Source organism: Seriola aureovittata, chromosome 18 (assembly GCF_021018895.1).
Source record: "Seriola aureovittata isolate HTS-2021-v1 ecotype China chromosome 18, ASM2101889v1, whole genome shotgun sequence".
Classification (NCBI taxonomy): Eukaryota; Metazoa; Chordata; class Actinopteri; order Carangiformes; family Carangidae; genus Seriola; species Seriola aureovittata.
The window spans coordinates 23,449,320-23,473,832 of record NC_079381.1 but is presented as its reverse complement, the minus strand read 5'-3'; the positions used below and the strand labels follow the sequence as shown (position 1 = coordinate 23,473,832).

Below are 24,513 nucleotides of genomic sequence, written 5' to 3'. Positions count from 1 at the left end.
AGTCGCAGCGTTCTGGGATCTGTTCCAGGAATTTCTTAAAAAGAGTAAATAAAGACGTCAGTTTGCACAGTTGAGTATGTTTAAATGAAGTTTGTGTGTTCTGTTGCGATGAATCGTGTGCTAGCAGGAGCAAAGTTCCTCTCTTGACTTTAAGTCTCAGTTTAACACCTGGATGAGTCTGGAAGTCGGTCACGGTCCAGTTCACAACATACTCCAGCGTGATGTGGAAACTCGAAGCCCGCAGGTCACACACACCGAGAACAGACTCCGGTGAAGTAGGAGACGTCTCGCTCCCAGCAGTTAAACATTTATTATTATTATTTACATTTATTATAATATTGAGACATGTCTTTGAATTATAGCACGATCTCTGCAAATCTTCAGACATGTTTAAAGGATGATTCTGATTTGTGAGAGTAAATAGTTTTCTCCACATGTAGATATTAATATCAATCAGTGATGACAACATTGGATTCACCAAAATAAAAGCTGAGTTTTGGGGTTCATCCACACGAATCACTTTCTTTGGAGGAACAGTGAAATGATTTAAAAAAAAATATTTAACAAATGAAACTTCAGGCCTGTGTCTGTTGTTTTAAATAACATCTAGTCTCTGTACAGCTGTCAATCATTTGCGCTTGACAGCTCATGACCTGCCTCCAAACTCTGATCTGAAACTGGACAGAAACTTCCAGAGAAGACGACCTGCAGCTGTCGGCAGAGCTTCTTTCTTTCTTTTTCAAAGAGCAAAATTACACATGGCGGTGAATCCAGCTCTAGAAAACCCGAGGCCAAGAGTAAACAGTAGAGAACCAGGAAACAGTCGAGAGTTTCTTCGTCAACAGTGTTTGTTTACAATGTTAATGAACTACAGCTGAGAAAATGTGCCGGTCACAGTCGTTGCAGCTGCTTTAGGATACGTTCACAATTTATAGGTGTTCATTTTAAAAACGCCGCCAACACACCTGAAACCACACACACACACATACATGAGCGATCACGTACACTGAGCATGTGCGAACCGATGTGAAAAGTAGAAAGTACAGAAAGTACCCCAGACTTTTCAAATTAAAACACAACCCCAGAGTTTTCAAAATAAAACGAGTCCAGCAGCGTTTCCAGGAGGCGTTTCAGACGAGTAGTCGAGTCGATGTTTATTTGTTCACAACAGAAGTTATCTCAAGGCGCTTTTCAGACAGAACAAGTTTAGACTTCTCTTCGTGATATTATTCACAGAGACACAACAGCTCACACAGTGAAGACGTCACGTAGCGGAGAGATGTTTTAAAGCTACAGTGCAGTCGTGTGGATATAAACTTCAGCTCACACCCGCAGCAGCTTGTTACCACCCTGTGAATGTAAGATGAAATTAAAACTAAAAGAACATTTTAATTGTCGTCCTAATGTCATTGTTAGGAGACGTACAGACTACGTCACCTCCACATCACTGTTTCTACGTTCACACCCGGCGTCCACACGACTCCAGAGTTTTCAAACCTGTTTTATTTTGAAAACTCCAGGGCTGTGTTTCAGTCCTGATGCGCAGAAGATTTACTGATGAAGAAAATAATCGTTAGTTTTCCATCTATCCGTCCAAGTGTTGCTGTTACTAATAGAGATTACGGCCAATGATGCAAAATAAGACGTGTTTGTTTTGGCTTTGACAGAACAGGAGTTACAGGATGAGTGAAGGTTTCAATACAAGAACGCTGAGGTTCGATACCCAGCGTTAATCAGAAGATATCCCGACACCCCCGGCCTCGTGTCAGACAGTATAAAGCACACAGTGTATTGACTGTGTCATTGTCTGTCAGGGGAAAACACTGTCGAGCCTTTTGATGTCACCGGTCAGATTCAGCAAACACTGGGGATGAATGGCGTCCATTGAGCCCACCCAGTGACATATCTGCTCTCACCCACCTCTCTTCCCTCTTCACAGCCAGACCTCAGCTCGGCCGCTCACTCTTTACACTGAAGAACTGTACAGGGAATTTTCTCTCTCTCTCTCTCTCTCTCTCTCTCTCTGTCTCTCTCTCTGTCTATCTCTCTCTGTCTGTCTCTCTCTCTGTCTGTCTCTCTCTCTGTCTGTCTCTCTCTCTCTCTGTCTCTCTCTACCTCTCTGTCTCTCTCTGTCTGTCTCTCTCTCTCTCTGTCTCTCTCTGACTCTACCTCTCTGTCTCTCTCTCTGTCTGTCTCTCTCTCTCTCTGTCTCTCTCTGACTCTACCTCTCTGTCTCTCTCTCTGTCTCTCTCTCTCTCTCTCTGTTTCTCTCTGTCTGTCTCTCTGTCTGTCTGTCTCTCTCTGTCTCCCTCTCTCTCTCTGTCTCTCTCTCTGTGTCTCTCTCTGTCTCTCTCTCTCTCCCTCTCTCTCTCTCTACTTCTCTCTCTCTCTCTCTACTTCCCTCTCTCTCTCTCTGTCTCCCTCTCTCTCTCCTCTCTCTCTCTCTACTTCTCTCTCTCTCTCTACCTCTGTCTCTCTCTCTCTACCGTCTTTCTCTCTCTGTCTCTCTATCTCTGTGTCTCTCTCTCTGTGTCTCTCTCTGTCTCTCTCTCTCTACCTCTCTCTCTCTCTACTTCTCTCTCTCTCTCTCTGTCTCCCTCTCTCTCTCTGTCTCTCTCTACCTCTGTCTCTCTCTCTCTACCCGTCTTTCTCTCTCTGTCTCTCTATCTCTGTGTCTCTCTCTCTGTGTCTCTCTCTGTCTCTCTCTCTCTCTACCTCTCTCTCTCTGTCTCTCTCTCCCTCTCTCTCTCTCTACTTCTCTCTCTCTCTCTCTACTTCCCTCTCTCTCTCTCTCTCTCTCTCTCTCTCTCTCTCTCTCTCTCGCCGGCGGCAGCGGTGGTTGTCCATCACAGTGGATGGCGTCCAACTCTGTGTCCGTTTATGGGTTTTGTCAGGACATGAAGCGATTTGAGAGCGATAGCTTCTCCCTCCCACACACACACACACACACACACACACACACACACACACCACACACACTCTGGCGCTGTTTGGTTGAGCAGGACCTCTAAACAGAGAAAGTATGATCTTTCATATCACAATAAATCCAGATTAGGATTTTAATCCAGCCACTTAATCTGGTTTATCCCCTTAATCCCGGTGTGTGTGTGTGTGTGTGTGTCTGTGTCTGTCTGTCTGTCTGTCTGTCTGTCTGTCTGTCTGTGTGTGTGTGTGGTTATGTGTGTGTGTGTGTGTGTGTGTGTGTGTGTGTGGTTATGTGTGTGTGTGTGAGAGAGAGAGAGAAAGAGACGGGGGGGGGGGCTTGCACATCAGCCCCGACCAGGCTAAAAATACGGCTCTATATGTCTGTGTGTTTATTAAACATGATGAATGGTCTCATTAAATAAACACGATGGGAGCAGACGGCAGTGAAAAGGCTGAGAACTGAGCCGCCAAGACAGGAAGAGACGGATAGAGGGAGGGTTGGAGCGGATCCCGATGGATGGCACTGACAGCAGCAGAAATCAAGGGCGGAGGTGTGAGTTGAGCTGTAGTGGAGGTTTTCAGACTGGGAGGTGTCTTCCCAGGAGGCCGCAGGAGGAGAGACCGCATGAGGTCAAAGACACAGGCGCATACCGGCGTCCTCAAAACAAGTTAGTTATTAAAGTTTGGCCACTGATCCGTCCCACTTACGAAACACGGTCACCGCTCTTCAGAGTCGCCATCAGATTTTTTCACTTTTCCTCAGTGACACTTTCAGTTATCTGCACGTGTGTACGCTGCAAACAGGAAGTGCTCAAGGCTAATGCGGAACACTTGGTTGTGTAATATAAAGAGTGGGGCTGTAGATTCAGCATGACTGTCACTTCCTGATGACATCATCATCTCACAGATAAAGTTTTTCAATCAGCTTATAAATCACTGAAAAAGTGTAACTCAGAGCTTCATTCAGATTCATCACGTTTTTAACTTTTCCTCAGCGTCACGGTGACGGTTATCTGTACATCTGTGTGTACAGTGCAAACAGGAAGTGCTGAAGGCTAATTCGGCGTCCACACGTTTGGAACTGGAACATTGCAACATCAATATATATATTTTTTTATTTTTTTATTTACATTAATAAAGTTCAGATGTTTGACCTGTGTTGACAACCTGAGGACAGACGCACAGAAAAGTCAACAGTTTAAAATGTGGGACGGGGGGGGGGGGTCGTCCCACCGTGTTAGACATCTTTGAAAAGGTCTGTGTTGTAATAATAGTTGTGAATGATGTTGATGTATTTTCACAGTCGCCGTTCTCACTCTCCACCTCTTCGTTTTCCTCCCTCCTTCTCCTGCAGAACGTGGAGCTGCCAGACTCGTTCACTGCAGAGCTCAAAGACCTGCTGGAGGGGCTGCTACAGAGGGACGTGTCCAAGAGGCTGGGCTGCCAGGGCCGAGGGTACGACACACACACACACACACACACACACACACACACACACTAATGAAAAGTTCACATTAATCCCCCGTCCCATACCGGCGTTGGTGTCCACAGGCGTGAGAACGAGCTCATCAATCAGACGGATTTTGTGAGATGTTCTCATTAGTGCTGAAAACACCGGGCGCCGCGGTGAAGACGGATCGAGACAGACACCGAGTGATCCGATAGACGCTGAGTTCATAACTAATTTCATCAGCGCTGTCGTTTCCCATCAGCTTAGAGCTAAAGCGGAGTGATGGATCGCTGTCTGCTCCGGCTATTTGGATAAATAGCAGGATTATGAGAGAGTTTGTCAGAGCGGAGTCGTGTGGCAAACACTGCCACCTAGTGCACAGATGAAAACAAACATGTGAAAATCCTCTCTCTCCCTCTCTCTCTCTCTTTCTCTGTCTCTCTGTCTCGCTCTCTCTCTGTCTCTCTCTCTCGCTCTCTCTCTGTGTCTCTCTCTCTTTCTCTCTGACCCTCTCTCTCCCTCTCTCTGTCTCTCTCTCTCTCTGTCTCTCTCTCTCTGTCTCTCTCCCTCTCTCTCTCTCTTCTCTCTCTCTCTCTGTGTCTCTCTCTGTCTCTTTCTCTCTGTCTCTCTCTCTTCCCCCCTCTCCCCCCCTCTCTCTGTGTCTCTCTCTCTCTCTGTCTCTCTCTCACTGTGTCTCTCTCTCTTCCCCCCTCTCCCCCCCTCTCTGTGTCTCTCTCTCTCTCTGTCTCTCTCTCTCTCTTTCTCTGTCTCTCTCTCTCTCTGTGTCTCACTCTCTTTCTCTCTGACTCTCTCTCTCCCTCTCTCTCTCTCTCTGTCTCCCTCTCCTCTCTCTCTCTCTCTCTCTCTCTGTCTCTCTCTCTGTGTCTCTCTCTCCCTCTCTGTGTCTCTCTCTCCCTCTCTCTCTCTCTGTGTCTCTCTCTCTCCCTCTCTCTGTCACACACATGCAGAGCTCCAGAGGTGAAGGAGCACCAGTTTTTCAAAGGCATCGACTGGCAGCAGGTGTACCTGCAGAAGGTGAGTGAGTGTCATCGCTCAGCTTCTGATCTTTGTGCTGCAGCTCTGATTCTGTTTTCAGTCTGTGGGTTTGTTGTTTTGGTCGATCCATGTCGGACTGACTCTTATTTATGACTAATAACATTTACACAGACTGATACTGATTGATTGATTGATTGATTGATTGATAGATTGACTTTAATGTCCGCCTCAGTGGAAATGTTTCTTCAGCCTCTTCTAAAGAAAGAACAATAAAAAACATAAAACAGCAGCAACAGAAAACTGATTGATTCTTGAGAACTTGATCAAATCATCATCAGTATCTGTTGCTGATGGTTTTAATACTAATTGATCTAAATAAGTTTTTTCCTAGATGTTTTTTGTCAATATGAATCATCACAGTTGTTTTGGAGGAGATGTTCAAAGTGAAAAGGCGCAGGAAGAATCGATGCTGTAGCCCAAAAGCTAACGGGGATCTTAACAAACAAACTCATCATGTGTCAGTTCGATCGAGTGAGAAGAAATAATTCATTTGTTAATTTGAATTATTAAGAATCAGTATTTGGACCTTTTTATGTGTAATTCATATAAATGTGTCACATCATAAACACTTAACACACTAAGACATAAAGTCATGAGTTGGATGAAGATTAAAACACGTTTGTTAGAGACGTGTAAATGTGGAGTGAGAGGAAACGTTGCGGTTTGTTTGTGCAGCAGATCAGGTTTGAAGCGACGCTGGATGGAGCTCCACCAGTCATTAGTCCACTACAGTTACAGTTGCCATGGTTACCCCATCACTCCAGGGAAGCACTGCTGTGGGACTGAAGTCTTGTTTTGCTCACACTTGTCTGTTTCTGTGTTTCTGCCCCCCCCCTCCTCCCCTTCCTCCTCCTCCTCCTCCTCTTCCTCCTCCTCTAGTACTCTCCTCCTTTAATCCCTCCCCGGGGGGAGGTGAACGCCGCCGATGCTTTCGACATCGGCTCTTTTGATGAGGAGGACACCAAGGGCATCAAGGTAAACCGCTCTCACACGTCCATATGTTTACATCCACTTTCGATTAATCAATAGAATATTCAGCAGATTAATCAATAAAGAAAAGAACCATTAGTTGCATAAAAGTCCTCAGTATATGAGTCACATCAGCTGCTGCTGTCGATCGTACATCAGGACCTTCCTGCTGTTCACCATCAATATTCTACAGTTTTATATAAACGTTTCTTTTCTTTTCTTTCCGTCTTGAAACGGAGATAACTTCCTGGATTGTGTCCCGACAGGTTAATACACACCTGAGCTAAAATACATCCCTTTCTCAGGTAGTAAAATAGTTCAATCGGATATGTATCGTAGAAAAAGAAAAAAGAAAGAGGATGTTGCATTTGACTTTGTAATTACAAGTCTATTGCAGCTTGTTAAATGTTCTTAATTATCCTTTATATAAAGAAAAAAAGAACAGGTCAATAATCTATAAGTTGATTATCAGACAATTAGACACTTTTTTGATGATTGATTACAATTATTTTAGTCATTTTCTCAACAAAAGCATCAAAAGTTTCTGTCTCCCGCTCAAATGTGAAAATCTGCAGCTTTTTCTTCGTCATATTTGACAGTGAACCGAGTCTCTGATGCTGTTATTGGATAGAACCAGTAGAAACACAGACAGGAAATGAAGGGAGAGAGAAGCGGAGTGACGGTCGGGGTCAGGTCGCCCCAAAAACAAGCAGCTTCAACGCGACGCCTCGGGGAACGAATGACGGCCTTTTCTTTCTGCTTTATTCAAAATGAAAGATGAAATTTTGAAAACAATCAGCAGATAAATGAATATTACAAATGTAAAAGCTGAAATCGGACGACGCAGTGAAAACAGGCGAAACCTGCTGCAGATTTAATGAATATTATTCATCAACCGCAGGTTCAAAAAATAAACTCTGCACCTGTTTGTGGTTTTTGTGTTACTTTTTTCTTTCCAGTGTGAAACTAAAAACACGTCACACTGACACCAAAGCACTGATCACAGATAACCTGTTTTAATTAACGGTGAGAATCAGAGGCGTGAAGCCGGTTTCCTCCGAATAAAAGAAAGCAGCGTGAAACCACCGAGTGGCAGCAGCTAAACTCTGGTTTGTTTTCTGATGTCACAAAGACGCGGCTCAGAGAAGCGCCGCTGCGTCGAGGTGGAGCTGAGCCGCAGACGCAGGTTTTAGTTTACGCTCTTCATCATCTCGCTGCAGGTGAGGGCTTCAACGTGGCCTCGGTCACTCGTCCTCCTCTTCCTCCTCCGCCGCTCTGCAGAGGAGTGAAAGACGAGGAGCGTTTGTTTACATTTCCCCAGACGGCGCTCGTCGTTAACACGGGAGTAATTGTCTAAATAACATTAATGTGAGAGCGTTAAGACGGAGGACGTGCGGCTCCACTCCCCTGATGTTAATCCACTCAACAAAATGACTTTCTGTCTGCGAGAGAACAAATACACCAGTTTCTTAAAGAGACAGTGAAAGTTACACAGAGGCGGTTTCACATCTTCTTCTCTTATTGATATAAATGAGGATGAAATTTTCTCTTTCAAATGTTTTTATTGTGAAGCAGAAGCACTCTTCGCACTGCAGGAGGCTGAACGGACAAATTGCTTTATTTTAACCATTAATAGATAAAGCCGACTCTCCGTCCTTTAACGCTGTCCGTGTCATCCGTCAGTGTTGCTGTTCATGAACTTAACAGGTTGAGCTGAATGTGATCACATGACCAGAAGTGATGAGTTAAGACCAGATGAGTCACTTTATTTATTGATCCCGGGGGGGGGTGAGTTACAGTTGCTCCCTCAGCAAAGACTAGAGAACAGGAAGTAGATTATAAAGATAAAATCTAAAAATATGAACTATGTAAGACATGAGTTAAATATAGGACTTGTCTGTAGTATGAACCTGCTGCTCCGTCTCCGTGTGTTTGCCTCAGTTGCTGGACAGTGACCAGGAGCTGTACAAGAACTTCCCTCTGGTCATATCGGAGCGCTGGCAGCAGGAAGTGGCGGAGACGGTGTACGAGGCCGTCAACTCGGACACGGACAAGAGCGAGGCTCGCAAGAGAGCCAAGAACAAGCAGCTGGGCCACGAGGAGGGTAAAGAACATATGATACTGATCACAGAAACGGGCGGGGGGGGAGTCCGGCGGCCGCTCTGACCCTCTCTCTCCTTGCAGACTACGCTCTGGGTAAAGACTGCATCATGCACGGATACATGCTGAAGCTGGGGAACCCCTTCCTGACTCAGTGGCAGCGCCGATACTTCTATCTCTTCCCCAACCGTGTGGAGTGGAGGGGGGAGGGCGAGTCGCGGGTGAGTTGACCTCGCAGCACCGTGTCCGAGTGTCAGGTTGACGCGTGTCTTTCTGTCTGTCTGTCTGTCTCTCTGTCCTGCTGCCGCTCATCTGTCTGTCTGTGTATGATCACTGTCTGTCTGTCTGTCTCATCCGTCCGTCCACACTGAAGGAGAAGTGGCTAAAACATTTTAAAAAGCAGAGAGACGGGGTGAGTGTTACCACCAGGTCCCTGCAGTGTCCTCAGAGCCCCTCCCCCGCTGAGGTTTAGAGTCCAGCCCCCCCCCCCCCCCCAGACTCAGTGTGTTCCAGTCTTGGGACCCCCCCCCCCCCTCAACCTGCTGCTGGTAGATGAAGCTGGAGTCGTGTCCAATCAGCTGGTTAAAGTGGGAGTTCTTCTTCTGCACCTGTATTAACCCTTTGAACCCTGTCTGACATGAAAATCACTCGTCTTCTTCTCCGCGTCATAACGTCCATGAAAATGATTTTTTATTTATTATTTTTTATTTAACTCTGTTCGTCTCTGATTCGCTGCTGCTTGACACAGACGCGTTGGCTTGTTCTGAGTTTTTGTCCTTGTTGTCTTCTGTGTCCGAACTGCACTGAATTGGACGCCAGGCGCGACTTGTCATGTTTGATATGTTAACGTTCTCCTTCTTGTCTTTCAGTTAACATCAATCCCATCAACATGGTTCACATATTTTCAGAGCTCAGAGTCATTTTATCTTGATCGCCAGGTAAACTGTAGAAACTCCTCCTTCATCATTTAAACTGATCTACCTGGATACTTTACGCTTGCACGTGTTTTAATGGCCGCCACTGCAGATGACATTGTGTTGCAGCTAAAGTGAAGTGTGGGAGTGAGACAGGGTTCAAAGGGTTAACAGCTGACACTTTACCGGACTTGTGTTTGTCACCTCCGCAGCTCTGCAGTGACTCTGGTTCTCTGGGCCGGAGGTCACCCTGGGGAGCAGTAGTCCTCCAGCTTCAGCCCTCATGCATCTTTATCTGTGTGTTTCTGCCTGTCACGCTTCACCTGTGCTCACTTGTGATTGGTCGATTCTGTTCACAGCAAAACCTGCTGACGATGGAGCAGATCGTGACGGTGGAGGAGACGCAGATTAAAGACAAGAAGTGCATCCTGCTGCGCATCAAAGGAGGGAAGCAGTTTGTGCTGCAGTGTGAGGTACAGACACAAAACACAAACAGCTGATCCATTTGTTGTTGTTTTTTAACATTATTTTATTCATTTGTCTCACAGCCAATCAAAGAGCTGCAGCTCAGACTGGCAACAGGAGTGAATCAACAGGCTTGGGTTGCATCATATGAATTATCAAAACCATATTATTACCATTAACTTTATCATGGACATTCTTGTTAACATTATTATCATCAAAGGGATGAAGAAAACAAAACACACGGAAAAATATAATGATAAAGATAAATAAATAAAATAAAATGAATATAAATAAATAAATAAAGGTCACTGTAACCTCGACCTTTGACCCCCAGCGTGTGAAGCGTCCGCTGACCCCTGTGTGTTCTTGTGTGTGCAGAGCGACCCGGAGTTCGTGCAGTGGAAGAAGGAGCTGACTGAGGCGTTCACAGAAGCTCAGAAGTTGCTGCGTCGCGCCCCCAAAGTCATCGGGAAGGGGCGGGCCGGAGTGGTGGAGCTCTCCAAACCCCCCCTCACACACCGCAATAGCAATGGCCTGTGAATACACACATTATATATATATAAATATATATACATATAAACACACAACACACACGTCTTGACACACACAGACACACACACACACACACACACACACACACACACACACACACTGCAACCCACCCCCTCCCATCCTCATCAGCCACAGGACATTTGCTCTGACACCTTCCCACCGCCGCCCACGACGCCTCGCGGTGTGTGTTCACACACTGATCCCACCAGCCTCTCACTGAAAACACACGCTCCACATGACGACCAATCAGAAAGCGCGATGTAGTTTCCTTTTTTTTTTCTGCCCGTCGACGAGACGAGACGAGACGAGGAGAGACACGTTCAGGACTCAGCATGTGAAGACCCTCTGCATGAATGTGACGAGGACTGACCCCGGTCCTCTCTAGTCCTCGTCTCTCTCTCTCTCCCACTGCCCCCCCCCCCCCCACCCCCCCCCCCCCCCACCCACCACCACCACCTTGCTCTGTCTGAATCAGGTGAACCAGGACCCACCTCAGCCTGACACCCCCCCCCCCCCACAGAGCTACAGATCCTGTTACTGTTGTCCAGCTGGGAGACGTCCCCCCTCCCCAGCCCCTCCCTCTCTGTCTGTGCAGATGAGGCGTTTGTGGAGCGTAGGAAAAACAACAATAACAAAAAAAAAAAAAAAAACAGCTGCTCGACTGGTTCGCCCCCCCCCCCCCCCCCTAACGCCCCTCCCTCTGTTACTGAAGTGCGTAAAGTGCCAACATCAACATTTACTTGAGTCACCTGAGGACCTGCTCTGGTGGCAGACACGCCCCTCCACCCCCCGGAGGGTGTTGGCGGTGGCGGTGGCGGCGGTCGTGGTGGTGGGGGGGGGGTATGGTGGTTTATCATTCCAAAACAGAAAAACCGGAAGTACAAGGACCCACAGACTCTCTCAGATTGGCTCTTGTACAGCCGGTTGCCATGGAGACTGAGATTTCATTGGCTGACAAAACAGCAGCCGGTTGCCACGGGAACCATGAAGACTGGTATACCTGGGAATTGGTAACCACGGACAACGGTGTAACTATTGTGTATGAAGGCTACACTTGCAGAGAAAAATGATGATGGGGGGGGGGGGGGTGTATATAAGAAACCCTTTCTCTGTGCATCTCCAGTGTTTTAGTGTTTGCATTATTGGCTGTCTGCCTGTCTGTGAATCTGTCCTGGCTTTAGACGAGGAGGGGGGCGGGGCTGGGGGGGGGGGGGGGGGGGGCAGGAGCATGACGGCCTTCAATCACTCGCAGCGCTGCTTTACCTCAGTTGGACTGTGTCAGTTTGAAAATGTGCTTTCACACACACACACACACACTCACTCACACACACACACACACACACTCGGCCCTGTAGGTTTACAGTTATTGTCAGTCAGCTGATTTGCAGAGAGGAAGATGATGAAGATGAAGACGAGCTGAAACTAATTAAAGGAAAAATCCACCCTCAAACACAAACAAACAAACTCTGATGCTCCAGGAGCTTCAGGTGTTTTTTTTTTTTTTTGTTGGCCTACATTTCCCAGCATGCCTCTGGACGGCCTCTAGAGAGCTTCAGCTGCATGTTGAAGCTGTTAATGAGCGAAGGGGAAAAAACAGCAGGAGAAGTTTTTCCAGGAGAAAAACTTCTGATGTTGAGCTGAACTATTGATCAATCTGATCAATAATTAGTTCCGTCAAATAGTGAATGTTTTGATTTCTCGCAGCCTGAGGAGATGAAACCTAAAAATACTTTGTTTACAATCGCTCTTGAAAAACGACTAAAACAATTAACGAACAATCAATGAATTATTGCAGCTCTGACGTTGAGCGTTGCATTCTGGGAGTCCTGCAGGAGGATCCAGTCTGCGCCAAGACCAAATCAAATGTGATCAGATCTAAACCCGAAAAGCTCTGATGTCACTTCCTGTCAGTGTGACGTCTTCTGAGGTTTCCTTCATTTCTTCTTCTCTGGATAAATGAGGTCTGTTCCTCCAGCGTCTCGCTGCCGCTCTTTGACTCTGAAAGTTGTGGCCTTGAAGCTCCGGTGTGTTCGTGTGCCGTCAGATTTCCCAGTTTCCTGCAGGAAAAAGAAAAACACATGAACAAACATCAGCAGCGTGAACGTGTTTCAGGGTGGAGTTTTCCTCAGTCTTTTTATGATCTTACGTCTTTTTTTTTTTTTTGTCTGAATGTGACACAGTTCAGATGAGGTGAAACTCTTTTTTTTTTAATTATAATTATTATTATTATTTGGGGTTTTTACGGTTTTGCCAGCGTCACCGCGACGGGCAGAAACGCGCACAAACGACGTGTTAACGAACACGCTGCAGCAGAGGAGGAGCGGGAAACAGGAACCAATTTACATTCATCAGTTTCAGGGTTTTTATTTCTCATGCAGTACAGTGTCCTTGTCTGTGATGTCCATGCATTTCCAGCTGTGATGTGACCTGCAGGAGGAAGACGATGATTCGGGTGCGTTGTGATCGTTTCGTTTTTTTCTTCGTAGCCTTTATGAGTCAGGGGGAGATATTATCATCTTATAGAGAAATGTTGTCACCTCTCAAGGTGTCTTTTATTTTTGTAAACCAAACTGGTTTTTATTGTTTTCATTGAAATTTATGTTGTTGCACCTTTTTAAGCCCAATGTGTTACTTAACGGTTGTTCGATGTGCCAAATAACTGTTGCTGATTGAGTGGGAACCAATGGGAAGCCACTTTCTCTGAACTTTGACCCTTCTCACTGCAGACTCGGCAACAGCCAAAATAAAAACAACAACACCAACACACACTCTCGAGTTCACACACACACACACACACACACACACACACACACACACACACACACACACACACACACAAACTTTGCGGTGGAAGTTTTGAAGGGGACAAAACTGTGACCAAACATTTTCTGGAGAAGAAGAGGTGTGTGTGTGTGTGTGTGTGAGAGGTTCTGGATTTCCGCCACTGTTGCCATGGAGACTCTCACACACACACACACACACACACACACATACACACCCCCTCCAGCTCTGCTCTCCACTTGTTCCTAAAAGTTTTCTCTCACACTGTATGTATGTGACGTGAGTGTGTGTGAGCATACGTGCGCTTCATTATCGCTTTGTATGTTCATCCAGTGGACTTCTCTTCTGTTTTGTTTTTCCTCACACAGATTCTCAAACACACGCTTCAACACAAGACAATTTAAAAAGGATGGCATATAGGAAAAAAATTCAAAAGTATATATAAATATATGTGTATATGAAATGACAAAATGCTCTAGGTTTATTTAAAAGATTTAATGTAGAAAACAAAATGAAATTGTTCGGGGGAGGTCGGGGGTTTTGATGTGAGTATAATTGTTTGTGGTGAAGACTTCAGCTCGAATCTTGCACATAAAGACTTTAGATATTGTACCTGCGAGTTCCAGATGATTATTTTTGTTTAAATACCGGACTCTTTGCTCTTTCATATTTATTGCGTGTGCGGGGAGCTCTCTCGCTCCGTCTCTCCTCCACGTGTCGGAGCTCTCAGCCGAGAGCTCGCTGTAGAAAATCCTCCGATTTCCACCCATCAGAAACTCTTTGTTCTGTTTTTCATATGCCACAGACAAACACAAATACTACTGGCTTTGGGTTGTTATTATTGCCATTAAGGTTATGATAATACTGATATATAATTGATAATATTATTCAATGATTAATAGTAAATTTATTTTATTTCAATGATTTTTTGGGGTTTTTTTTGTTGTTTTTGAGACAGGTAGGAAGCTGCGTGTTGGACTGCTTGTATAAACAGTTCATGAATAAAAATCCTTTTTCCGTGTTGCCTCGTGTCACAGTTGATTTGAGTGTTTATCTGGAATATGGACAAATATTTTAATCACCAGCCGATGTTTATTTTCAATCACCACAAAATGTGACTTTTGAAGTTGACCATGAAAGATTGACCTGACTCACTGACGTTAACAATTCAAATCAAACTGAATTTGCTGGAAAATCAAATTGTTCCTGCGTCTGAGAGAAAAGAGCAACAACATTCACGACGACGTTTATCCAGCTTCACCCTGATTGAATCGTGAAGTCGACTGTGTTTGTCTTGCGGCAGACAGACTCCATTAGTCTGGTTCGGGTTTATTGATGCTTCGTCTCAACTCTTTCAGATCCTCCTGATTCTCAGCTTTTGGACTCGTTGCTGTTTTTCTGGTTTAAACCGGCTGAAGAGACAAAACGTCAGACTTCAGATCACTGATCGTTTCCCTTTTCTGACTGTCAACTTTGTCTTCTCTCTTTTTTGACCTTAACCAACTATTTCTGATGATGATGCAGATGCAGTCTCGGTGATACAGGTATCATCAAGCCACACCCACTTCCCTATGTATTCAAGTACTTTTACACTCCCACACTGCGTGTAAAAATGTTCCAACTTCTGTCTGACGTTTCCAACATAAATGATTGGTCAGTAAACGCATCCTGTGCAGTTCAGGAGTAAAATAAAACCTCTATTATTTTTATTCTGAGCAGATTTCTCTTGTAGCCTCTGTCATGTGTTTCTCAGCGTTGACCTGCTGGTGGCGCTAGAGCAGAAGTGAGCGGATGACCGCAGTCAGAGGGATTTATCCTCTGGGGAACATGAATGTCAGAGTTCATGGTGATCCATCAGTCGCTGTTTAGAGACACGGCGTTGGACTGACCGACACGCAGCGAGCTCGGCTAATAAAAAACATAACAGCACATAATAAACATATATTTCTAGGAGAAGGTGCTGCTGGTTCCCCCCCCCCCCTCCCTCCTTCCCTCCTCCCCCCTCCCTCCTCCTCACCCGTCTCCCCCAGCTGCAGCTGTCAATCAAACTGGACAGCTGATGCGGTGCAGATCTACACATGTGCAGTGGTGTCTTCTGTCGGGAACAGGCGGCGTTCATTATCACCCCCCCGCCCCCTCACTCCCCCTCCTCACCCCCCACCCCCCTCCTCACCCTGCATCCCACATCATTAAAAAAAAAAACAGTTTTAGACTCTGTTATAAAAACCAGCTTCACCTGAGAGAGGGTCGTCGTGTCTCCTTGACTTCCCCCACTTCTCCCCCTCTGTCACTCAGAGTCACCCAGGTCTCAAAAAACGGGGTCGCCTCCCCCTCCCTCCCTCCCTCCCTCCTCCCCCCTGAGCCTGCAGATATTTATAGAGGAATCGTCTGTCAACCCTGTCCTGTTGCTTATCGGTGTGTGTGTGTGTCACTCTATTTCTGACTCTTGCTACATGCCCCGCTCAGTCTGTCTTGCCCACAGTGTGTGTGAGTGTGTGTTTGTGTGACGGCGGGACTCTCACAGGATTTGCCGTTAACCATCTGGATCTCTGAGACGTTTCTTTGTCATTATTTGAAGGTAAAGCCGCCGCGGTGTCTTCATGTGTGTGTGTTACTGTCCCGTGTGCACAGACAGTCCACAGATTATAATGACATTCTCCAGGTTTTATTTATAGATGATGTGGCTGAGAGACGGGCCTGACGGGGGCCTGTGTGCTACAATAACCAGGGGGTGATTGGACATTGGTTTCACACAGAATATAACACCAGCTGACGCCTCTGATTCACTGGGAGATTAGTTTTTAATGTTGATTGTTGGTTTTCATTGTGAAGTGAACAGAGAATCCTCCTGGGTCGTGAATATCTTCATTCACACGAGCTCTGTTGGTCGTTCAGGAACTGTAGTGTAACTAAAGGCTCAGGGTTTCACCTCAGGTGTGAAATTTCAATATAAACCTTTTGGATTCAGCTTCATGTGAAAACAAACTCCACAAATTTAAACTGAAAATAATTTGGGTGTCGTCGTCCCGTTTGGCAAAGTGCCTCATTCTCTAGAAACTAGTTGTGGAGTTGTTTACAGCGACTGACACAACCAGTCGCCTCATGTGCTGCTCACAGACCACATATGGGAACAAATACAATACATGTCAAATAATCAGATTACAACATCAAAATGTGTAAATAAAAACAATAATGTGAACCTCAAAACAAATAGTTTAAAGCCAACTAGAAGGTCGAATCAGGAGAAATATGGTCATATATTATTATTATTATTTTTAGAAGCCTTTCAGAAGAGGCGTTTGATTGGTTCTGAAAGACAGTATTTACAGTCCTCTAATTGGCTGGAATCAAAGGCATGGTTAAGAGTTTTTGCTACCTTGCAGAGCTCCCGAGCTGACAGACGGCTCTTTGTTATGTTACAGAAATCATTTGAAAAGTTTAGATCAGAATGAAAAATTTGATTCAAAGATTCAAAGTCCAAAGAGACAGTTTTACCTGGATTTAACACGACAGCATAAGAGTCAAAACAAATGTGATTGTTAATGATTGACTCCATGGTAAGGCATAAATTAAAAACAACAAAAGACCAAGAATAGATCCCTGGGGGACGCCACAGGTATTCAAGTTCTGTCACTTTGATTATACCGTCCATTTTGTAGTCAATTGATTAATTAATAACACAAAGCTCGCAGGTGAAGAAAGTGGAGGTTTAGTAGCTGAAGAGTCAGATATGTTTCTCAGGGGTTGGCGGCGACCAAATGACATAATGTAATTGTTTTCCCAGTAACATTATGTTGACAAACATAATTGTCGCCTTGGTTACGTTCACAGACAACAATGTTTTGAGTCTTTTATAAACAACTGGGAGGAGGTCGGGCTGGATGGCAGAGACAGGTTTGGACAACAAAAGCACTTTGTTTAAAGGAGCTATTTGTAAGTTTTGCTAATGCTATGTGGCTAATGTTAGCATTAGCAGCTGTTTACTTACCAGTCTAGAAGAAACGTTATAAGTTCAGCATCAAACTTTATTCCTTTATTCATCCAACAGCTGTCTCCAGAGGTGGAAACAAACGGCAATGTTAACTCTCTTATCATGTCTTTTCTCCTACTGAAGTTAGCATGCTACCCAGTTAGCCCACCTCGTCACTCTCTGCCAGAGACTCACTGTAGCATCGCAGTCTGTCCTGAAGACAGCGACGCTCAGAGAGGACGTATTATCACCTCTTGTATTATAAAGACAAAGATGGCCGAAGCTACGTTCAGCAGCAGAGAAAACTTACAAATAGCCCCTTTAAGGTTCAGGAAAGATCCTGGTTTCAGTTACATAATAATAAAAAACACTGTGATGTCTTTTTCCAGACCACGACCTTCAAAGTCCACTTTTCTGTTGCCCTGTGTTTGGTCTCCAGCAGCTCCTGAGGGAAAGATCTGGCTCTTGAGCTGCTAAATGCTCCACTATGTTCACCAGCTGCTCTCTGACTGAGTTGTGGGCTGTGAAACCAAAACTGATAGACGGATGCTAAAACGTTATGAGTTTGTCACTAGATGTGTTTCCATCCACCAGTTTTTTTCTTTCCTTTTTTAGTTTGTACAAAAACCTGAGTGGGAACCTCGGAATTACAAAAAAGAATCACACTTTTTATAATGCTTGTCTGAAGTGGAAAAGTTGGTGTGTCGATAAAAGAAAAATGTGACAAAGTTCAATAGAAACAGACGAAGTGAATAAATGACGTACATGAATCATATGACTAAAACTTTGACTGGAGTTATGTTAATGAAGACTTTCTTCTTCTGTGGTTTAATGGCAGCCACTGGAGAATCAGCTCCACCTGCTGTTTACCTCCATCAACCAGTCAACTCATATTCACACAGCAGCAAAGGAGGGACATTAACATTAATTTGCATTTTCTTTTGCAGATTTTCTCAAAACTCTGTTAAAGTTTGTGCGACATTTAGATGGAAACTTAAAACATTTGCTCTATTGTGAATATAGAATATTGATTAGAGCTGCTTTTAGCCTTATTTCAGCTCTTCCTGCCTCTTTGGTTTTTGTCAGGCATCAGTGTGATGTTGTGTCGACAGGTAAGAAACTCACAAAACTATAACTGACGACAGCAAAATGAAAAACAAAGACGGTGCGAATATGAGACTCGATGAAGTGACAGCGGAGACTCTCGACCTTTCAACAGGAGGACGAGGAGACAGTTTCTTAAAAGATAATGACGCCTCAATAGAAGCAGAGTGGCAGTGAAGACGTCTCAGTAATGGAAACCCGTATCACCGTAACGACGTGTGCGTTAGTGCGATAACTCGGCTTCTCTCCGACTGACTCCAGCTGATGAAATGGGATGTTTTTTTTACAGCCTCCCAGCTCAGACGCCTCCTTCACTTTCACCTCTCTCTCTCTCTCCATTGTCAGGTTGTGTGTCTCTCTCCCTCTCTCTCTGCGCACACACACCGCCACTCTGAGACCACCTCTGGCTGACATCCGTGTGACCCCCCCCCCCCAGTTCCCCCCCACCACCACCACCACCACCACATCCCTGAACCACCCTCCACCCCAACCCCCGCCTGTGCAACCATGGCGCTGTCTTCACGGTTAAAACTGTGGGAGCAGAAGGGAGGTGCAGAGTTGCTGCATGCTGCGTTCATGAAACATATAAAATCTTGACTGCATGTGTGTGTGTGTGTGTGTGTGTGTGTGTGTGTGTGTGTGTGATTGATCACATGGTGAATGAACCCTGTGCTCTAACCCTGAGTCATCACAACACACAACATGTCACTGCCTGCTGTGACTGGTGTGTTAGTCACTCTGCAGCGTCACACTGTCACTGAGATTTGTGGTGTAAAGCTGCTATAAGCCGATACTTATATTGATATCAATACTTTCATATGATCAATAAGTCTTCCCTTCAGAATCTGATTCTAAACAACCATGAGAGATAATACCACACCAGGGAAATACTGTTCTTTTACTGCACTACGTTTCCCTGACAGGTTATACTTGTGAACAGTGCAGGAAGAAGTATTCAGATCCTTCACTTAAGTAAAAGTACTACTACAACAATGTAAAAAATACTGCACTCAAAATCCGACTGAAGTAAAAGTATTGTGAGCAAAATGAACTTAAAGCACAAAAGTAGAAGTGAACTTTCTCCTGTGACTGATCTCTGATCAGATCATTGATCCTGAGTCGTCGATGCTTCAGCAGCATTTTTCTGTTGTAGCTGCTTTACTTTTACATACAATTAGTTTAGTCCACCGGTTTCCAACCTACGGGTCGGGACCTTCTGAAGGGTCACCAGATAAATCGGAGGGGTCGTCAGATGATTCATGCGAGAGGAAAGAAGAAGAAACAAAGTTCTGGGCTTTTCTCTCCTCTTTGTTTTAGTGAAATACTGGATCATTTTATCACTTTGCATAAATTCATGTGAGAAGCTTAAAGGGAAAAAGTCTCTTTAGTAGAAATGAAAACCAGTTTCTCCTTTTTAGGGATCATTCTGGTAATCAACCAGCAACCACTGCTTAAATTGTGGTTTATAATCTTATCATATGTGTTTTTATGTAATATGTCACGTAACTAGTAATTACACCTGTCAAACAAATGTAGCGGAGTGATAAATACTATATTTCCATCTTAAATGTAGTGCAGTAGAAGTATAAAGTAAAACAAAATGGAAATACTAATGTAAACTACCTCAAAATATTCATTTATTTAATTTAAAATATTTATTTAAATCTGTCGTCTGTCGTCAGATGATTCAGGAGGAAAGAAGAAGCAATAAAGTTTAGATTTACAAATGTATAGTAATTTTTTTCAACTATTGTTGGACAAGTTGACTTTTAGGGACATGAGGCGGAGACACAACTAAACAGTTATTTTCAAATGTTTTTTTAATGTAGAATGTAAAATCTAAGTTACTGCTAACATATTTAGAGCTACAACAGTCGATTTGTTGATTGACAGAAAATTAATCGACAACTCTTTTGATAGATTGATCAGTTGTTCATTATACAAGCAAAACTACAAAAAGGAGTTGGTGCTTTTCTTCATCTTGTGTGTCAGTAAATGTGTCAGCGAACAGTTGCCTGTTAAATATTCACACTTTTTTTAAGTTAAAGCACGACTTTGTAACTTATGTGACAATTATATGATAATGATAAATGTTAAAATGCAGCGTAACAGGAAAAGAGACTGTGTTATTTTGTCTCTGAACAGTTACTGTACTGAATCTGAACGCTGACACTTCTCCCACCGCTGTTTTCTGGACCAATTTACAACATTAAAACTTTCCACTAAAATCTGCTCTGTTGAACTTCAGATCAGCTAAGGTTCACGGCGTGGTGTACTTTACCGCAGGTTTTCACCATCGCCGTCACATTTCCTCTGGTTACTCATCCAGCGCGCAGCCTGATAAAAGCCTTTTCAAGCACACTTGTGTGGATCCTGGTTTAAATTTGGCATCAGGACTAGACTTTTATGAACCGTGTGAGGAGGAAAATGATATTTGGTGATGAATTAACACTGGTGGCTGCTGCTGAAACAAACTCAACACGATCCATTAATTGAGTTCAGTTCGCTCTCGTCGACGTTAAGACGGCGTCACTCTCACACAACCAAAAGAGTTATAATTAGGCATTACTCAGCTATTTCCTCTCAAAGTTTTCTCATGATTACATTTTGTAGCTCGTCAAAGAATGTGAAACAGCTGTCCTACTGACCTTTATGATATTCCCTATTGTGTCAGCAGGTGATACCTATTAGCTAAATGTCAAGCCTCTGGCCACCTCTCTGCTCGGCACATCCAGTCCCCTCATGATGCTCGTCACAGCCGCTGACTCACATTTCCTCATGAAGCTGGAAACACAAACACACACACACACAGTGGAAAACTAAAAATGATCCTTAAATACGGTTGAAGACGACGAGCTTTGACACCGTCCTCTAGAAGATAACAATAACTGATGATATCCGTGTTTCTGGCAGAGCAGTGCAGACACTCAGTGATCTTAAAAGTCAGTTATCGTGGCCAGATCACAGTTTGTAATCAGCCTTTTTCCTGATTGCTCTCAGCTTGACAAGCAAATGCAGTGAATGTGCAGAATCCACTCAAAAGAGTTCGTCATGAGCCTGAAACACGTGCTGATGCTTCCCTGTTGTTTTAAAGGGGTAGTTCGGATTATTTGATGTTGTGTTATGTGCAGTGCTCATGAATAGTTTGTACATTATTACATTACAGTAGAATCTGTTCAGCGCGCTCCCAGTTAGGAAAGCCGGCAGCACCCCATGTCAAAAAACCCGAACTATCCCTTTAAGGAGTCTTAGCTCTTGGCTTATTTGAGTCTCCAAGTGGTTGCTATGGTCTGTGGGATTTATCTGGTTAAATAACGGCATAATAAAACAATATTAAATAGCATGGAGTCTAATGCTGTGTCTCAAATCCTATTCTTAAGTCAGTACACTTATATAGTACACTGTGTATAAAGTGTACTCACTGACGTAGTGCGTGAATTTCAACAGGGTAGCGTGGTAGCGTGCAGGTCCCAAATCAAAAACTGACGTTGTGACCTCACCGGAAGTGACGATCTCAACCGCGATTGTCACCCACCTGCCGGTTATTTTGCTAACTTCACTTCAAAATACACGTTTTAGCTTCCCGTGTGTGCCTTCGGTGTCGTGCGACTTATAAATTTCGCCGCCGTTTGCGCTAACGATGTGACGTCCTTCTCTCTCAAGTTTGAAAATACTTTGGCGCTCCCTCCTTCTGCTCCGTAGCCAAGATGGCGACCGTTGAGGGTGAGGAGTGTCCGTCGTTTTACGCACGATTGTTTTTGACCGTTGTGAGTGCATCCGGGTACTTACACTTCTTCAACTGCATGTTGCCATATCAGCATTTACGCTCTCAAAATAATAAGTGTGAGTATGTTAGTACGGAAATTGAGACACAGCATTAGTCTTGTTAATGGAATTTGTGAGTATCACAAATGAATTAGAAGAAGTCGGAGACAAATATCTCAAAACCTGGACAGATAAGACCTAATTTATAATCTGTTTATATTAATCTGAATTCAACCCAAGTAGCCTGATCGTAATGCAATGTGGGTCTGTCCATTTTCACTGCCTCACTTCAGTGATCATTATAAAGGCAATAATTAAGTGTTTTGTTTGAATTAAAGGGATAAGAGCTAAAATATGCTACAGAGGTAAATGCTAAAATATGTGTTTTGTAATTCTGGTTAAGTTTTAATGTGATGTGAGTGTGTGTGGAGGCAAATGATGATTTTAATGAAGTTTGGGTCTCAGCATGCAGCATGGACCAAATGTACTGTACTCTATATTCACATCCTGTTTCTGTCCAATTCTCCCTGCTTTCATCAATCCATCAAACCACAGATAAAGGAGGAGAACAACAAGGAGGTGACGGCGGCCGTACCTCCACCGCCTCTGTCGGCGCTGCCAGGCGGCTTCCTCAAACAGCTGGTCAGAGATTCAGAGAAGGAGACCAAACACAAAGAGCCGGACGTCAAGGAGGAGAAAGCAGTGAGTGGTTTGTTAAAGTTCACACCCCTCTCCAAGGGAAATATGCTAATTTTGCTTTTCTTGCCTAGAGACAGTTAGCTTAGCATCACATAAAGAATGCAAACAGCAGGAAACGGCTAGCTTAGCTCTGTCCGAAGAAATTTTCACTAATTTTCAAATTTTATCTTGTACTGTTCACAGAGTCAGGTGAAAAACAAACATTAGTGAAACACAAAAGTATTATTTCTTGTTGAGCATTAGCTGTGAAAGAAGCTACATTACCTAAGTTAGCCTGTTGGAGAAGCTAACATTCTGTTAGCCCTATAAAACCATGTGAAACAGAAAACATAACCCTGTGTTGTTAGTGTCAGTGTCTAAACTCATACCAGCGTCTAAATCTATACATCAAATACAGGAATTAAAAAACATATGTTGAGTATCTTTTAACTCCTTCCTGCTCATACATCAAGCTAATCTTTAACAGCATATTAGCTAACTGATATTTAGCGCTAATTTCTCTTTATTTCCTATACCTTGTTAATGTTAAAATGCTAACATGAGTTAAAATATGAAGTTAACGTTCTATCTGTCCAGTCGCACCCAATAATTTCACTCTTGATGTGTCTCTCTTGGTTTTTTATTTAACTTAAAGCATATTGTTTTATACAGAGATACTGTTAGAGACAATTAAGTGTAAAAGTAGAAGGTTATTTTCTTTTACTGTGGCACAGAAGGAGGAGATACACCTCGCCTACGGTCGTCCGACTCTCTTACCATTGGCTCCCAGGCCTGAAGGCCCCTGCAGGTGGCCCCTTCCCCTGTTCGTTGGCTGTGTGCAGTGACTCCCTTAAATTTACAGGAACCCCTCCGTTAAACTGCAACTTTTAGTTTTTACACTCCAGCGTTTGTACGAACTAAACAGAGCTAGCTGTTTCCCTCTGTTTCCAGTCTTTATGCTAAGCTAAGCTAACCAGCTGTTGGTTGTAACTTCATATTCACAGTACAGACATCAGAGTGGGATTTTCTCATCAAACTATTTCTTTAAAGGATGATAAGTAAGTCTTGATTCTTGCCCCCGCAGCCAAGCAAACTGAGTGATAACCTTGTACAACAGTTCCTCGTCCCGGATCAGACTCCCCCGATCCTGGAGGCCGAGATGTCCCTCCGGGCCGAGCAGCTGATCAGCGACAGCAGGCAAGGACGCAACTCGGCCCAGTCTGACGGCAGGTCCTCGTCTCAGATGCACATAGTCTCTCCTGAGCCTGGCGGTAAAATGGAAACCAGACAGGGTGTGACACCAGAGCTGCCAAAGCAGCAACAGGACATGACGTCGGAGAAGAAGAGCAAGAAGACGCCACAGGCCGAGCAGAAGGAGGAGAGAATAGAGGAGGTGAAGCAGGTGGAGAAGAAGAAGAAGGAGGAGAAGAAGAAAAAGGAGGAGGAGGGGATGGAGGAGAGGCAGGAGCCAGAGGGAAGGCAAGAAGACACAGCTATAACAGAGCATAACAGGAGAGAGGTATGTATGTTAATGCCATCATTTGTGCAACTCTCGAATAATTATAGATGATTTAGCTGTTTAATTATAATCAATGAATAAATGAAAATACATTTAGAAAATTGTAAACAAATGAGTTAAGTTGTTGGGGACTATTTTCAGCGGTGGATGAATCCATATATGGTGCTGTGGTGCTGTAGCAGGACGGTGTGTGTGTGGGACTGAGTCAAAATAAACTACAGTGTGTGTTCATGATAATGAAGGAACATGTCACCCCGTGTAACAG

At 44.2% G+C, this 24,513-nt stretch overlaps 2 protein-coding genes across 4 annotated transcripts in view; both read left to right on the top strand.

Annotated features, from left to right (window-relative positions):
* grk3 (G protein-coupled receptor kinase 3) overlaps positions 1-14,235 on the top strand; it is a 64,270-nt gene extending 50,035 nt beyond the window's left edge. The window contains exons 15-21 of the mRNA XM_056403350.1: positions 4,280-4,380; positions 5,344-5,410; positions 6,311-6,406; positions 8,342-8,504; positions 8,585-8,721; positions 9,774-9,887; positions 10,258-14,235. Coding sequence (XP_056259325.1) covers positions 4,280-4,380; positions 5,344-5,410; positions 6,311-6,406; positions 8,342-8,504; positions 8,585-8,721; positions 9,774-9,887; positions 10,258-10,419 — 840 coding nt within the window. The 3' untranslated portion in view covers positions 10,420-14,235. The remainder of the gene's footprint in view (positions 1-4,279; positions 4,381-5,343; positions 5,411-6,310; positions 6,407-8,341; positions 8,505-8,584; positions 8,722-9,773; positions 9,888-10,257) is intronic.
* Positions 14,236-15,644: 1,409 nt separating this feature from the next.
* Positions 15,645-24,513, top strand: part of LOC130186758 (unconventional myosin-XVIIIb-like) — a 41,924-nt gene continuing 33,055 nt past the window's right edge. For 2 of the 3 annotated variants that reach the window (XM_056404034.1, XM_056404033.1), the window contains exons 1-4: positions 15,645-15,790; positions 18,632-18,832; positions 22,607-22,753; positions 23,814-24,248. In XM_056404034.1, the coding sequence (XP_056260009.1) occupies positions 18,794-18,832; positions 22,607-22,753; positions 23,814-24,248 (621 nt within the window). In that variant the 5' untranslated portion in view covers positions 15,645-15,790; positions 18,632-18,793. Of the gene's footprint in view, positions 15,791-18,631; positions 18,837-22,606; positions 22,754-23,813; positions 24,249-24,513 lie in introns of all 3 variants that reach the window. The other variant, XM_056404035.1, reaches the window with a different exon arrangement.